Source organism: Macrobrachium nipponense, chromosome 33, assembly GCF_015104395.2.
Source record: "Macrobrachium nipponense isolate FS-2020 chromosome 33, ASM1510439v2, whole genome shotgun sequence".
Lineage (NCBI taxonomy): Eukaryota > Metazoa > Arthropoda > Malacostraca > Decapoda > Palaemonidae > Macrobrachium > Macrobrachium nipponense.
The window spans coordinates 50077960-50094024 of record NC_087219.1 but is presented as its reverse complement, the minus strand read 5'-3'; the positions used below and the strand labels follow the sequence as shown (position 1 = coordinate 50094024).

General features: G+C 39.8%; 1 protein-coding gene across 5 annotated transcripts in view; it reads left to right on the top strand.

Annotated features, from left to right (window-relative positions):
* LOC135203166 (5'-3' exonuclease PLD3-like) overlaps positions 1–9196 on the top strand; it is a 70291-nt gene extending 61095 nt beyond the window's left edge. For 3 of the 5 annotated variants that reach the window (XM_064232856.1, XM_064232853.1, XM_064232852.1), the window contains one exon: positions 395–9196. In XM_064232856.1, the coding sequence (XP_064088926.1) occupies positions 395–594 (200 nt within the window). In that variant the 3' untranslated portion in view covers positions 595–9196. The remainder of the gene's footprint in view (positions 1–394) is intronic. The other 2 variants (XR_010311876.1, XR_010311875.1) reach the window with 2 other exon arrangements.
* Positions 9197–16065: the final 6869 nt, after the last annotated feature.

Below are 16065 nucleotides of genomic sequence, written 5' to 3'. Positions count from 1 at the left end.
CTATATTATGAATCGTTCAGGTTAACTACCAAGGACTTCAGGAAACCGTTTTACCTTATGCACATGAGATGCTAGATCTTTGTTTAGATTAGTGTTCAAAACACAAGTAGGCAAGACTAAAGTAGAGGGTTTGAATTGAATAAATTTGTTTTTTAAAATGATAAACATAAGTAACAAATTTGAACTGCACCCTGATGGTCTTATTCTTATTTTTTCAAGAGGGCTTGAATTGAATTTTTTTTTAAATTATAAACATATTGTAGTAACAAATTGGAACAGCACCTGATGGTGTTATCCTTATTTTTTCAAGATTCACATCCTCATAAAGTGTATAATGTATTTTAATGTCACTTTCTGACATTCATTTTAATTTTTTTCATGATGCTCATTTCAGGTACTTCGAACTGGAGTGCTGACTATTTTATCAACACTGGTGGTATTGGATTAATTGTCAATGAGACTGGGACTGTTCCTAATGTCACAGAAAACATGGACAATGGAGATCAGCCATCTCTTCAAAAACAACTTCAGGCATTATTTGAAAGAGATTGGATGTCTGATCATGCAAAACCAATTGATGAATTCATAGAATAATGTAGTACATGGAGTGTTATGTAATACATAGTTCTTTCTGTCACTTTAGAGCTTAAAGGAAACTTGTTTAAGCTTCAGAAGAATTGAACCAAAAGAAACATGTTCAAACCCTTGGGCAATAGCAACTAAAGAAACATGTTCAGACCTCAGAAAAACAGAAGAAAGTATTGAAAAGTCATAACAGAACCTAAGTTCTGCAAACCAGGTGCAAAGAATAATTGAATTGAATAATAACGTCTGTATCACGTGAGAAGGTGACCTTAAAACCAAAATGCTTTAATTTTTCTTGCTTTAGCCTTGATTCAGTTAAACTGTTGGGACGACCATCCAAACACTGCAGACTGTTAGCTCTTTCTGGGCAACCTCAACAACAGCACCAAAGTTCATAAAACTAACAAATATTGTAGTAGCTATGGTGGAAGCAAGCCAGTCGAGGAGGATGTCAAACTTTGGATTGTTTGTTTTTCAAGTGTAGTCTATCACAAATACAAGCCTTGATAGCTCATTATGAAGGAGGTAAGTATTCAGAGCAGTTTTTTTAATAGAAACTATGTCACACTATATAAATGGTAAAGAAAATTTGTTGAATTCAGATTTAGGTTATTCTGAAAATGTGGTTCAATATAAGGAACTAGGATTTTCACAGTAAAGTAATACCTCATTGTTCCAAGAAGAGAAACAAAGTAGAAAAACCTAGGCCACATAAAGGATTTTATGCACCCTATAAGTAACTCCATAATATTGGTACGTAATACATGTGCAATAAGTTGTTCACTAGTGGAACATTTTGTTGTCTTTTTCATGTAGTCAATGTATACATGTATTATCTATGAAGACTTGAAAGAAAATCCTCCAAAAAATCAGAAGTGTATTGGCCTGTATACAGTCTAGTACTTACCTCAGGGTGACATTGATGTTCTTGATGGGGCAGTGGAGGAAGAGGAGGTAACTAAGTAGATGATGTTGAAGGCTTAATCCAAGAGAATGAGCTATAGCAACAATCTTTTCACCGTTTTTGTGGTGTTTTATTATAGCCTCTTTGTTTTCCACCAGAATAAAATTAAACTTATTACCATTGGCACTAGTATATCCATGGAACTAATCTGAAGACAAATTCAGTGCAAAATTTATGATGCAGCACATGAAAATGATAGATATGTTTCTCCCCTTTATGAAAAGTTTTTCTTTCAAGCCTGTAACTTTTCTATGATGAGATCTGCCCCTCATCTGTTCAGGCCATGGATGTGCCTCCTTTCGGGATACCTTAACCAGACCACTGAGCTGATTAGCAGCTCTCCTAAGGCTTGCCTGAAGGATGGATTAGATATTTTTACATGGCTAGGAACCAAATGGTTACTTTGCAATGAATCTACAGCTTATTGTGGGATATGAACCACACTATATTAAGTGAATTTCTAAGCACCAGAAATTAAATTCCTCTGATTTCTTGTTGGCAGAGCGGGGAAGTGAATTCAAACTACCACTTGTCCGAGGAACTAAGGCCATTCAGCACCAAAATGAAAAATGACAGTGAAAAGGTTTGAAAGGATTATGGTGGAATTGTTATGAAAGGGTGGACAGTAAGATGGAATATATAGAATATGAATGGAGGTACAGCAAACAGAATGATAGGGGGCTACGGCTAGGGGCCGAAGGGATGCTGCAAAGAACCTTTAGTGCCTACATTGCACTGCATCAGGTGCACTGAGGGCATTACCCCTGATGAGGTTATCTACATTTGATGCTTCTCAATTCTGCATACGCTCACCTGTGTATTTTTGGTTTTGTAATGTAACTTGAAAGCCAGTTTAGTCATCTGCCCCCATATCCTCCCTCTGGCTCTTGTGTGGTTGGAGGCCATGGGTATTTTTTATGTTTCCAAGGCATTTTGTTATCTGTGTTTTCTGCAGCTTCAACACTCTCTGATGCTTTAACATCATCTGGTATCCCCTGCTATACCATTGTCCTTGCAGTTGCTCATAAAGTTGCCCTTGATATTTTTTTTCGGGGTTTCTGTACTTCACCCTTGCTCATAGTTTCTCATGGATTTGTGGCTCTACTACCATTTCCAGTGATACCCACTGCCCCTTGCCCAAGATTTCAGGAGTCAAGCCTGTGGGTTTTCTTTTTATAGCTTAGGGCCTTGTGACTTGAGCCTCCTGATCCGCCTTCTTTTGCGCTGTCTTGTATCATGTCTAAGAAAGGGGCTCCTCGAGTCCTCCATGTGTTCTAGTTGTTGTTTAGGGTCTCCACTCCAGTTCTTGCCTCTCTATGAGTTCTGCTCATGTCCATGAAGATTCTGCTGTGTTGAATGATTTCTTTTCTGCTTACTCTACAATGACAACTTGTCTACTGCTTATTACTCCATGTGCAGCCTTCTCCAAGTTTGTCTTATTCATATGGTCTGGTTTCATCTTTTTTGGTTCTTCATAACAACTCTTCTCACACATAGATCCTTACAATGCTGATCTTTTTTAAGTTGACTTTATTCTTTACTTACAAAGGTTACCTATATTTCACTTTATTCTTTACTTACAAAGGTTACCTATATTTCAAAGATCTGAAGTATGCTAAAAATTTCCCTCTCCGAATGGACTCACAAAGGTCACTATCTCCATTCTGAAAGGGGTCGTCTCAGGTTCTATTGAGCAAGTGGGCTAAGATAAATAATGAATTGACTTTGGAGTAATAAAAGGGGATCCTCTACTACCACCACCACCACCTGCTCACTGTCTAGTGCTTGATACCTGTTAAAGTTTTGTCATGGACAGGAACTGTGTTTGTAAAACCTAGTGGAGGGTTTGTTCCCATTAGTTGAAAATACTAGCTGGATGACTTGGTTCTACTTTAAATCTTCTCAAGACTGCCTGTATTTTTTGGAACAGTGTCCATACATAGTGACACTGAAACTCCTTAATAGCAAAGACCTCCCCAAGAACCTGATGATGCGTTATGCTGTATGACTCTTTGTGGGTCTACAGGAATGCTGGGCAAGGGAAAATCCACAGACTGGAGACTGATGCAAAATGTTGAATATTTGTTCTGATAGAAATACTCCCCCTACACCTCCATATACTAGGGAGTATTCCCTGCTCTACGCTATAATCGGCTGTATCTAGACTCTTCTCTTAAAAACAAAACCTTTACCCTACCCCCGGATACCCCTTTGTCTGACCTCCTTAGTGTTCTCAGTCAAGCTGGAGAGAGGTGTGAAGGAGAAAGGCATTAGCTGGTATAACTTGAGCAGATACCATGAACAGTCTTAGTAAAATTATATGTAGTCATATTAGAAGTTAAGGAAATACATCTCAGGAGTTAGACAACAGATAAACACAGAATAACAGATAAAACTGAAGCATATACATGCACACTTCATAAGTTGGAAATTTTTTTTTATAGTTTTTCACTAACAGAGTGAAGACTGTCAACTGATGTGAAATAAATAGTACTGCCAAAACTAACAAATAATTTAAGAGTAACATGTCTTATATTTTTCTTTAGTGAGGAATTTGATTTTGATAAAAATAAAAATCCATGTGATAAACTAAATTTTAGGTAACAATTAGAGTGTTTCTTTCATATAACTGGTAATGCTTAATGCTAAGTCATCTATTATTTTCCCAGATACCTGTATATATTTGTTATCTCAGTCAAGAGGATACAATGTTAAAACCTCATTCCATCCCTTTCATTGACATAATCTGAATTGTGATAATATTTTTATGTGCTAGGATTATATTTGAGTAAAATTGGTATGGAAGTGTTTTACAAGTGTGATGGACCATGCATTATCTTATACACTTCATAAGCATATTAATGACATAATGCCTTATGTAAACAATTATTTTTTAATGTTTTATTTACTCAAGTGCCTGAGCTGTTATTCCTATCTTACACTAAGTGTTACTTCTCATTGTTGTTGAAAATGTTGCAAAGGTAATTAAATTAATACTGAACTACTTTGATCTGCATTGGTTCTCATTAAGATGAGCATACAGTGGACCCCTGTATTAAAGGGGACTTTGACCACTATGCTGGAGATTGTGATTTAAAAAACTTAGCTTTGTTAAAATTCTGTGCTTTATTTTAATTAATGTGGCTGGACACAGTCACAGTAATTACAGCACACTGAGGAAGTTTGTGATTTTGTAATTTGGGAGCAACAGCATGCTTTCACTAATTATGATCATTAGAAACACTAATTTCATGGAAAACAGATAAAAAACTTAGCCTAAATCTTAGGTGATTCAGTTGCATCTGTTGTTTTACAGGTCTGTAGAAATCATAACAAAATACACCAGACTGGTTATTGCAGATAAGTAAATTGACTCAATACTGTCTAATTTTAAGTAAAACAAACTGGTATTTTATCAAATATTAATTAAAACATTGCTTCTCTAGGACCTCATCTGTGGGTGAAACAACAAGGTAACTGGGTTAGTTAGGTACATTACTCCTCTAAAAGTTATATACTGATACAATATAATAATAGAGTAGAATAGAAAATAAAATTAGGCCAAAGACCAAGTACTGGGACCTATAAGGTCATCCAGAGCTGAAAGGAAAATTAACATTAAGAAGGTTTGAAAGGTGTAACAGGAGGCAAACTTTGCAGTTGCACTGTGAAACAATACAGGCTGTCCCCAGGTTATGACAGGTTCGGCTTACGACGTTCCGAGGTTAAGGCACTTTTCAATTATATTCATCAGAAATTATTTCCAGGGTTACGACGCCTACAACGCTCATCTGGCAGAAGAAATGACACCAAAAATGCAAAAAATCAATATCTGAAGGATTTTGGGATGAAAAATGCAATAAGAATGCAGTTTACATAGTTTTTAATGCACCCAAAGCATTAAAAGCAAGGTTTTCTTAGGATTTTTGACAATGTTCCAGCTTACACGATTTTCAGCTTGCGACACACCCCAAGAATGTAACCCCCGTCGTAACCTGGGGACTGCCTGTAGTCAGGAGAGGATGGAAAGTCAGATGGAAGAAAGAAAATACAAATGGAGGAACAGTAAAAGGAAAGAAAGAGGTTAACCCTTAAACGGCGACTGGACGTATTATACGTCGACTAAAATTGTCTGTCAGGTACTTAATTGACGTACGATACATCGACTACAAAAAGTTTTTTTAAATATTCGCGGAAAAATAGTTATAGGCCTAGTTTGCGAAAAATTTTAAATCACTTGCCTCGAGGGATGCTAGGAGTTCACAGATCAAGCTTTTATTTTGTTTACAAGCGTTACCCAGGTGCGCATTTCTTTCTTCTCGCACTAAAAAGCATCAGCGACACATCTCAGAAATTCTTTCGTCAGTTTGTCGTAATTTTTGCACTTTTATATTAGCCGTTACATAGAGTTTTATATATGAAGATGTGCGCAATTTCATGTAGAATACAACAAAAAACAACACATGGTTGAAGCTTTTATCAGTTTTGCAATATTTTCACATAAATCACAATAAGTGCCAAAATTTCAACTTTCAGTCAACTTTGACTCGACCGAAATAGTCGAAAAATGCAATTATAAGATAAAACTCTTACATTCTAGTAATATTCAATCATTTACCTTAATTTTGCAACAAATTAGAAGTCTCTTAGCACAATATTTCAATTTATGGTGAATTTTTTTAAAAACTTTTTCCTTACGTCCATGCAGTAAATGCTGAAAAAATCAGAATGTTTTTGTCAGTCTTGTAATTTTTGCACCGTTTTATATTAGCCGTTACATAAAGTTTTATGAAAATGTGTGCAATTTCATGTAGAATACAACAAAAAACAACCCATGGTTATAGCTTTTATCAGTTAAAATATTTTCATATAAATTACGATGTGCCAAAATTTCAACCTTCAGTCAACTTTAACGCGACTGAAATGATCGAAAAACGCAATTGTAACCTAAAACTCTTACATTCTAGTAATATTCAGTCATTTACCTAAATTTTGCAAGAAATTGGAAAACTCTAGCACAATGGTATTTAGATTTATGGTGAATTTTTGAAAAACACTTTTTCCTTACGTCCGTGCGCGGTAACTGCCAAAAATTTCAGAAATTCTTTTGTCAGTTTGTCGTAATGTTTGCACCGTTCTATATTAGCCATTACATAAAGTTTTATATATGAAAATGTATGCAATTTCATGTAGAATACAACAAAAACAACCCATGGTTGTAGCTTTTATCAGTTTTGAAATATTTTCATATAAATCACGATACGTGCCAAAATTTCAACCTTTGGTCAACTTTGATTCGACCGAAATGGTAGAAAAACGCAACCGTAAGCTAAAACTCTTACATTCTAGTAATATACATTCACTTACCTTCATTTTGCAACAAATTGAAAGTCTCTAGCACAATATTTTGATTTATGGTGAATTTTTGAAAAAACTTTTTTCCTTACGTCCATGCGGTAACAATGCCGAAAATCTCAGAAATTCTTTCGTCAGTTTGTCGTAATGTTTGCACCGTTTTATATTACCCGTCACATAAAGGTTTATATATGAAAATGTGCGCAATGTCATGTAGAATACAACAAAAAATAACTCATGGTTGTAGCTTTTATCAGTTTTGAAATATTTTCATATAAATCATGATAAATAGAAAAAATTTGAACTTCGGTCAACTTTAACTCAACCAAAATGGTCGAAAACTGCAATTGTAAGCTAAAAAAACTTAGTCTAGTAATATTCAATCAATTAACTTCATTTTGCAACAAACAGGAAGTCTCTAGCACAATATTTTGATTTATGGTTAATTTTTGAAAAAAAATTTTTTTTACGTCTGCTCGTTAAGAATTTATGCATCATTTTGTGTTAATAATTTCTCTGTGTTGCTTTGATCGTTTTACAATTTGTTATATACCAAAATCAACACAATTTAGTGTACAAAAAACAACAAAAAATTAACTAATTAGCTTTAACCGTTTTGCTCACAGCACGATTTGTATACAATTATACATATATGACATTTTTTTTGCGCTGTCATATATTCCAATATTTATATATGATAATATTTTTTTCATTTCTGATGGTTTCATACTAAACTTAGGCAATGACAAAAGGAGGAGCCAAAAATGAACCTTTAATCTAAAAAACTAAGCACACTGTGATTTTAAAAAAAAAAAAAATTTTCCGCCTCAGTGCTAACTCCCGAACGCCGCTGGCATACGAGAAACACTTTGGTAAATAACAGCTCGGTGTTTATGGGTTAAGCTAGGACCAAGAAGGAGAGCTACAAATACCCTTAAGTAATGCCTACAGTGCGCTGTGCGAGGTACACCAATAGCACAAACCCCTTATGGGGGGCATAAGTTATGAAATATAAATGCACCATTTTGAACAAGTACTAGTAACATAAAATTGGTAAAGGGCAACGTTTTGGATACTGTATTCTGTTTATATGATCCCTGTTATTAAACAGTAAGATAAGAATCATTTATGAATTACTATCTACAAAATATAACCAAGTGCCTTGGTTCTTTTCACAATGTACACTGGATTGAATATTAAATTTATCTGCTAATAATATTTATTTAGTTTACTATTAAATTTGGGGGAAAAATGATTGGATTGTTAATGCTATTAATAACCTTGAACACTTTTTTACTGTAGTGAACACAAAAACTCATTAAAGGGATTTATCAATAGCTATGGAATCTATCTAAGTCACCACCAGGTCCTAAGTCTTGGTCCTTATATTTTCTGAGTAGTGTGCCTAAGTTTTTTTTTTATTGTATATATGTAAGCTTGAGGTTTGTTAAATAGTGATTAAACCCACTCTTCCCATATTTTGCTTCTGTCTTATTAATTATATAATACATAATCTTACAATACTTACTTAATGTTTAGTTTTATTTTACTTTCACTATAACTTGTGATTTACATTGTTATATCTTACATTTTTACATAATTTACAAGTTTTTGGTTTTCAGTGTTTGTCTTTCTCACACTTAGAAACCTTGTATACTACTGTATTCAATGTATTTTAACTTGTGCTTTCATTAGATTTTCAACACTGCAATTTTGTAAAGTATAAGACTAATTTCTTTTAAAAATTACCTCCACTCCAGCATATTATCAGTTGATCTGATTGTAACATCATTTTATGTAACAATATCAATTGTCTTAGAATGTAGAAATTACTTTTGGTAGGTCACTTAACTTTAAATGTGGCTCAGGAGATGGAGGTATTATTTGTGACAACTTGGAAATTACCAGATATGAAGAGCATGAATAAAACTGTTCTTCCTCACATTTGATCTCTGTTTTAAGATTACGGCTTCATAAATAATCCTTAGTCCAATGTATTTCATTACTGTACTAACTATAATGGTTCTAGGTTATAGCTTGCCCATAAAATGTGACTTGTACAGTATAATGATTCTCATACTCTCCTATTAATGTGATATCCCGAGTTGCATAAAGGTAGACTGGTCTTTGTGCAAACCAAGTCTGCAAGTTTGTAATGGAATATGCTGTACAGACATTTTGGGTTAATGTTAAGTTTTAATAACTTTTCAATACTTGTGACTAGACTATTTATTAAGATTAAAAAAATTTTCAATTTAATTTTTTCATAATAAAGGATATTTTAAAAATTAATATGTTTATATTTACAAAAATTATACCTTTTTATTTTCAAGTGACATCTAGCATTTGAAAAAGGATTAGTTTTATGTATAGCACAGACTGCTGATAATTTATGAGGGAGCTAACTGTATATGATTGTGGATAACAGAACAGTGGAAAAAATTTGTATCATATGAAAAGGAATTGAATGATGGAATTACTATCTCTGCAACTATATTACCTTATGCACTGATACCTATGGGTGGCATTTCAAGAGTTAATACAGACTACAATACATTCAAGGCACCTGTCTTCTGTTAAGACATCTGTATGATGTTCAAGTTATGACTGAAGCAAACCAAAATCAATTGCACATACGTATAACATTTTTCAAGCACAGGCCAGGAGCTACATTACGGGCAAGGATTAGTAATGATACAAAAATTAGATCAGCACCTACTGCTTGTAGTATGGGGATCTGTAATGGTAGCAGCCAAAAAACTTGGAGCACAGAAATCCATGAATGCCTGGGCACATGCATTGATGAAGCCTAGGAGAATTGGAGGATTCCATGATAATCAACAAGGCAAATAAAGCTACTGGCTTGGGAAGGAGAGTGCAGGTGACTAACTACTCTCCAAGGCAGTCAAAGAAAGACTGAGGCATCACAGGGTTCTATACCTGGTCGGTGACCAGCTTCCACCTCATATATGCATGAGTTGCCAGATGCCACACATTCCTTGCTTTACAATCTTTTATTTTTTTTAACTGGTTTCCAGCTGGCACAAGAAGATTATCCTATTGTTAAGACCAAAGGTTTGTTCTGTGTATGAACAAAAAAGTAGACTTTTACTGAGGGTGAGCAACGAATTTTGAGAAGTTTTCTTTCCATCTATAATTTTCTATAAATTAAAAATAATTTTATTTTACAGAAAATAGTAAAACAGGGAACATTACAAACTGATCAAAATGTTTGCAGGCATTTTAAATTCTGGACAGCCTTAGCTTGCAAATGCAAATTGTTAAAATATTACTCCATGAATCCAACACCTACCAGCAACATTACCTCTTTTCATCACCTATATTTGCCTTTAAATCACATAGCATAATTACCCTCCTTAATTCTCCAAACCCCAATAAGCACAGATTCTCAGCTCTCTCTTTCATTCATTCTTTTCCATTCCAACACCAAATATATTCACTATCTCAAACTTTTCTCCTGCCATTTTCAAATTTGCTAATATTATAAAATCATTTTTACCCTTCCACCTACCCCCAGTCTTCCTGACATTACAAGCACCTTATCCTTCCTTGGGGCTTTGAACTATCACTCTTGTCCACTATTCCTGCACACATTGCCCTTTAAACGATCTCTGCTATCTAACTTGCATTTCTTCTCATTTGCACTCCATCCAAACATATCTAGAACCACCATAAATATATATATATATATATATATATATATATATATATATATATATTATATATAGGTCCTGAGTAAAGTGACTTCAAAAACCTCACAAACTGGTGAGATGATCACCTACAACCTTGCAAAAGCAGGAAACAGAATATAATAAACTGAATCATATGGGAAATAGATTGAAGGGTGTATCCTCTGTGTATGAATATACTATAGCAGATACAAGCATTTTTGTACATATGCATCAAACAGTATATGTATATAAATACACACCCATTCACAATCATAATATTCAGCACTATGTCAGTGCCTGGTAACTTACTATGGCATTTTCCAATAAAGTATTGGCATTATCTCTGATTCTGGTTAATATTAGATTGTGACACCCCTGTGCAATGGTGAAGATGATGCCTTGTGAGTCTAAATTTTTGTATCATGAACTTCCCTGCCAGATATATACTTAGCTTAGGTCTCTGACGTCACGACAGAAAATTCAAAACTCGCGGCACACGCTACAGGTAGGTCAGGTGATCTAACCTGGGAGGCGGGTGTAAGAACCAGTCCCCCTTTCTTGTCAGATTATTTTCTGTCGCCGGCTGGACAACACCTGTTGTTCAGTCCTTACGATAGTTAAAATTCGTTCTCGTTGCCGACGATTTGGATTTTGGTGAAGTACCCTTTGTTTGTTGGCTTGGCATACGCTTTTTTGGACTGTTTTTTGGATTTTTTCTTTTGGATTTCTCTTACAATATCTATAATCATGGATGATTCTGAAGTTAAGAAACCTAGTTTATTTAGGGTTTGTTCAGAGAAGGAATGTAAAGTTAGGCTTCCTAAAGCTGCATTAGATCCTCACTCGGTATGTGCGTCTTGTAGAGGGAATGAATGCTCTTTTATTAACCCTTGCAAAGAGTGTGAGAATTTGGATGAGGATGGTTGGAAGGCTCTTTCTTCTTATGTGAGAAAGTTAGAGAAGGATAGGGTGCGCAAGGCTTCTTCAAAGAGTTCTAGTAGATCGAGGGTGAGTGAAGTTGACGCTGGGAATCCTGTAGTAGAAGTAGTGCCTTCTCCAGTTTCAGCCCCTGCGCCCGCTTTGAACCCGAAGATTCGTTTTCGGAAGTGCTTCTGGGAGAGCCTCGATCAGGAGTAAGGATAGCCTCGCTCGCTCTCGACAAGGTAAAGAGGGTGATGATAGTGCAAGTGATCAGTGCAGTGCCCCTAGTGCAGTGGAGGGTGCGTCTGACCGGCTCACTAACGCTTCCAGGCCTAGACCTCTTCAGACTCCCAGACCCAGTGGAGGAGGAAAGTCAAAAGCCGCAGGAAGGTTAGGGAGAAAACCCCCACCGGTCAGGCGTCCCCCCTCAGCAGTTCCGTGCTCGTTCCCAGGCTGCCTTGGATCGAACCATGAAGGAGTTATTGCGCCAGTGCTTCTCGTCATCTTCGTCGCCTTCTCCTCAGCGTAGATGGAGCGCCTCGGAGTCGTCTCGCCCTCTCAAGAGGCCCTGGAAGGATCCTTGCGCCCTTCCTTCCAGCCCGAATCCTTCGCGGAAGAGCCAGAAGTGGAACGCAAGAGAACCAAGATTTCGTCCGGTTAGCTTCTCCTGTTCGCTCTCGGACTTCGTCCCCTGTAGAGGAGTTTAAGAGATCTCCTGCGCGTATCCTGGCGGGTCTGCAGGCGCAGATGCGGCTTTAGCGGAGTCTATTGCCGGGACTTCTCATCGTCGGAAGGACGCCTCACTTCCGGTGAAGAAGTCTGAGAAACGTTCCTTCGGCTAAATCTCCTTTGGCTAGAGAAGCTTTTGAGCCTGTTAGTAGGAGGTCAGAAGTGCAGGCTGGAGCTCGGGATCTTTCTCCGTAGGCTCTCCTCTCTTCCCAGCAAGAGTTGTGAGCATGTAAGGCGTAAGGAGCCAGACAGGCTCTCTCCTCAGGATTTCTGCTCCTCTTCAGTTAGGCGTCAAGAGCTTGACAGACGTCAAGAGCCTCGTTTTCGTCAGGAGCGAAGGAAGAGTTCTTCGACTGGTGGCCACTCTCCTTTTGACGGACGCTCGGAGCCTAGTAGGCGCCAAGAGCCTGGTAGGCGGCAACGGAAGCTTTCTCCTCCGTTAGATCACTCCCGATTGGATAGGCGCTCAGAGCCTTGTAAACGCCGCGCTTCTGACAGGGATTCATCTGTGGATGTTTTCTCTCCCCCGTGTGGCAGGCGTCAAGAGCCTGGCAGGGGTTTTGAGCTCAATAGGCATCAAGAGCCTGGCAGGCGTATTGAGGATGGCAGGCGCCAAGAGCCTAGCAGGCGCAGAGAGCCTGATAGGCGCTCTCCCTTATCCAGACGCTCTGTGGAGTTAGAATCTGTTTCCGACAGACGGGCCTCCACTTGTAGGCGCTCTCCTAGTAGGCGCTCCCCAAGTAGGCGCTCTCGTAGCAGGCGCTCCCCAAGTAGGCTCTCTCCTGGGAGGCGCTCTCCTAGTAGGCGCTCTCCAACTAGGCGCTCTCCTACTAGGCTCTCTCCTGGGAGGCGCTCTCAAAGTAGGCGCTCTCCTGGTAGGCGCTCTCCTGGTAGGCGCTCCCCGTGTAAGCGCTCTCCCACCGCGGTTTTTTATCCCAGTAGGCGCTCGCCAACGGCGCTCTCCAAGGATTAGCTGTTCCTCGGGCAGTAGAGCTTCTAGACGTCATTCTTCGGAAGAATTTGTTGGTGATTCGGAGGAAGATTTGCCCAAGGATGCTTCGGTTTCTTCGTATAAGAGACTTACAGACCTCCTCTTGCAAGATTTTTGGGGAGTCTCTTTCGGCCGTTGCTCCTCCGTCTCCTCCGTCCTTATTTTCAACGACCAATACGGCTAAGAAGTCTTCAGTCGTTAAGATGAAGCCTACAGTGTCTATGAAGAAGGCTCTGAAGAACTTTGACGACTGGTTGCTTTCAAAAGAAGAGAAAGGCAAGACAGTTTTTTCTTTTCCCCCATCCAAGCTGACGGGTAAGATGGGGTTCTGGTACGAGTCAGGAGAGCCCTTGGGTCTAACTCTTCCCTCTTCTGCAGACTCGGACTTCTCTTCGTTGGTGGATTCCGCACGTCGCTCGGCGCTGAATTCTGCGAAGACGACGTGGGGTGATGATCGAGTTGGATCACCTTCTGAAGGGAATGTTCCGAGTCTTAGAAGTTTTTAACTTTCTTGACTGGACCCTTGGAGTGTTGGCTAAGAGGACTCAAGAGCAAGACACTCTTTCGCCTGAAGACCTCCACGCAGTTCTGTCTTGCATGGACAAGGCAGTGAGAGACGGTTCCGGGGAAATTGCTTCACTTTTGGTGCAGGAGTGGTAAAGAAGAGGGCCGGTTTCTGCTCTTTTCTTACCAAGGCGTTTTCTCACGCACAGAGAGCTTCCTTGCTGTATTCACAGCTTTCCCCGCAACTCTTCCCCAAGAAGACTATTAATGATATCTCCAGCTCGTTATCAGCAAAAGCGACACAGGATATGCTAGCTCGCTAGGCTAGAATTCCGAAACCTTCGTTTCAACAGAAGACGAAGAAAGAGGCTCAAAGTAGGCAAGAACCCTTTCGAGGAGGACCTTCGTCTCGCTCTTCTTCCTCCAGAGGTTCGAGACCACCTAGAAGAGGAAGGACCTTCTCCCGGTCTATTAGGGCCAAGAAGTAGTTCGTGTGTCCTCCAGACAACTGTGGGTGCCAGACTTCTGAACTTTGCAGATGTCTGGGCACGAAAGGGGGCGGACAACTGGTCCCTCGCGATCATCAAGAGGGGATACCTCATTCCCTTTATCTCGAGACCACCCTTGACCACCACTCCAAGGGCACTGGTGGCCAAATACAAAGACCCACTAATGAATCAAGCCCTCGCTTCTAGCGGTAGAGCTGATGTTAGAGAAAGAGGCAATAGAGATGGTTCAGGACCCTCTTTCAGCGGGGTTCTACAACCGTCTGTTCCTAGTTCCCAAGAACTCAGGAGGATGGAGACCGGTTTCTGGACGTGACGCCCTGAATGTCTTTGTGAAGAAGAGGAAGTTCGCTATGGAGACGACGTCATCAGTCTTAGCAGCTCTTCGTCCCGGGGACTGGATGGTGTCGCTGGACCTTCAGGACGCTTACTTCCATGTACGATCCATCCTTCTTCTCGCAAAATTTCTCAGATTTCATGTGGGGAGGGAAAGTTTTTTTTCAGTTCAGGGCCCTATGCTTCGGCCTTTCCACGGCCCCCCAAGTATTCACAGGACTGATGAAGAACGTTGCCCAGTGGCTTCATCTCGAGGGAGTGAGGATTTCCCTCTACTTGGACGATTGGCTTATCAGGGCCAATCCAAGGAGAAATGTCTGGAGTACTTACGAGTGACGTTGGATCTAGCAGCTTCTCTGGGTTTGCTAGTGAATTTCGAGAAGTCACAGCTAATCCCCAGTCAAGAGCGTATCTATCTGGGGATTCTGATGGACTTCTCAGGTTTTTCGGGCGTATCCGTCCCAGAGAGGATAACCCGAGGTTTGGAGAAGGTAGCAATCTTTCTAGAGAAAGATGTATGCACAGCGAGGGAGTGGATTGAGTCTGTTGGGACACCTTCCTCGCTGGAGCAATTCGTTTCTCTAGGAAGGTTGCACCTCAGACCCCTACAGTTCTTCCTGACGAGGAACTGGGATCGGAAATCTCAAGGTCTGGACTTTTGCGTTCAAGATTTCGCAAGAGATAAAGGAGGATCTACGTTGGTGGCTAGACCCTCTATTGTTCAAGGAAGGCCTTTCCTTGCAGGTTCGGAAACCCCAACCTAGTGCTGTATGCAGACGCATCGGACAAAGGGTTGGGGAGCTACTCTCGGGTCGAGAGAAGTGTCAGGCACCTGGATGGGGGATCAGGTGTCCTGGCACATCAACAAGAAGGAGCTAACAGCGATTTGGTTAGCTCTCAAGACCTTCGAACCCCTCGTAAAAGGGAAATATGTTCAGATCAACTCCGACAAAACTACACGCCCTGGCTTACATTCGGAAACAGGGAGGGACTCACTCTTTCTCCCTGTACGAGACAGCGAGATGGCTCCTCTTGTGGTCAAGAGGAAAGGAAACATAGGCTTTCTCACCAGGTTCGTACAGGGAGAAAGAAATGTCAGAGCGGATCTGCTAAGCAGAAGGAATCAAGTCCTTCCCTCAGAGTGGACTCTGCACGCGGACGTATGCCAGGAGCTGTGGAGGACGTGGGGCAGGCCCCATCTCGATCTATTTGCGACCTCCAGGAATGCGCGGATAGATCTATACTGCTCCCCTATTGCAGACCCAAGAGCAGTGGCAATAGATGCATTCCTGATGGATTGGAGGAATCTGGATCTTTACGCGTTCCCGCCTTTCAAGATTATAGGGGAAACGTTAAGGAAATTCGCAGCGTCAGAGGGAGCAAGGATGACGTTGATAGCTCCGTTCTGGCCCGCGCACGACTGTTCACAGAGGTACTGGAATGGCTGGTGGATGTCCCAAGATCCCTACCTCTAAGAGTCGA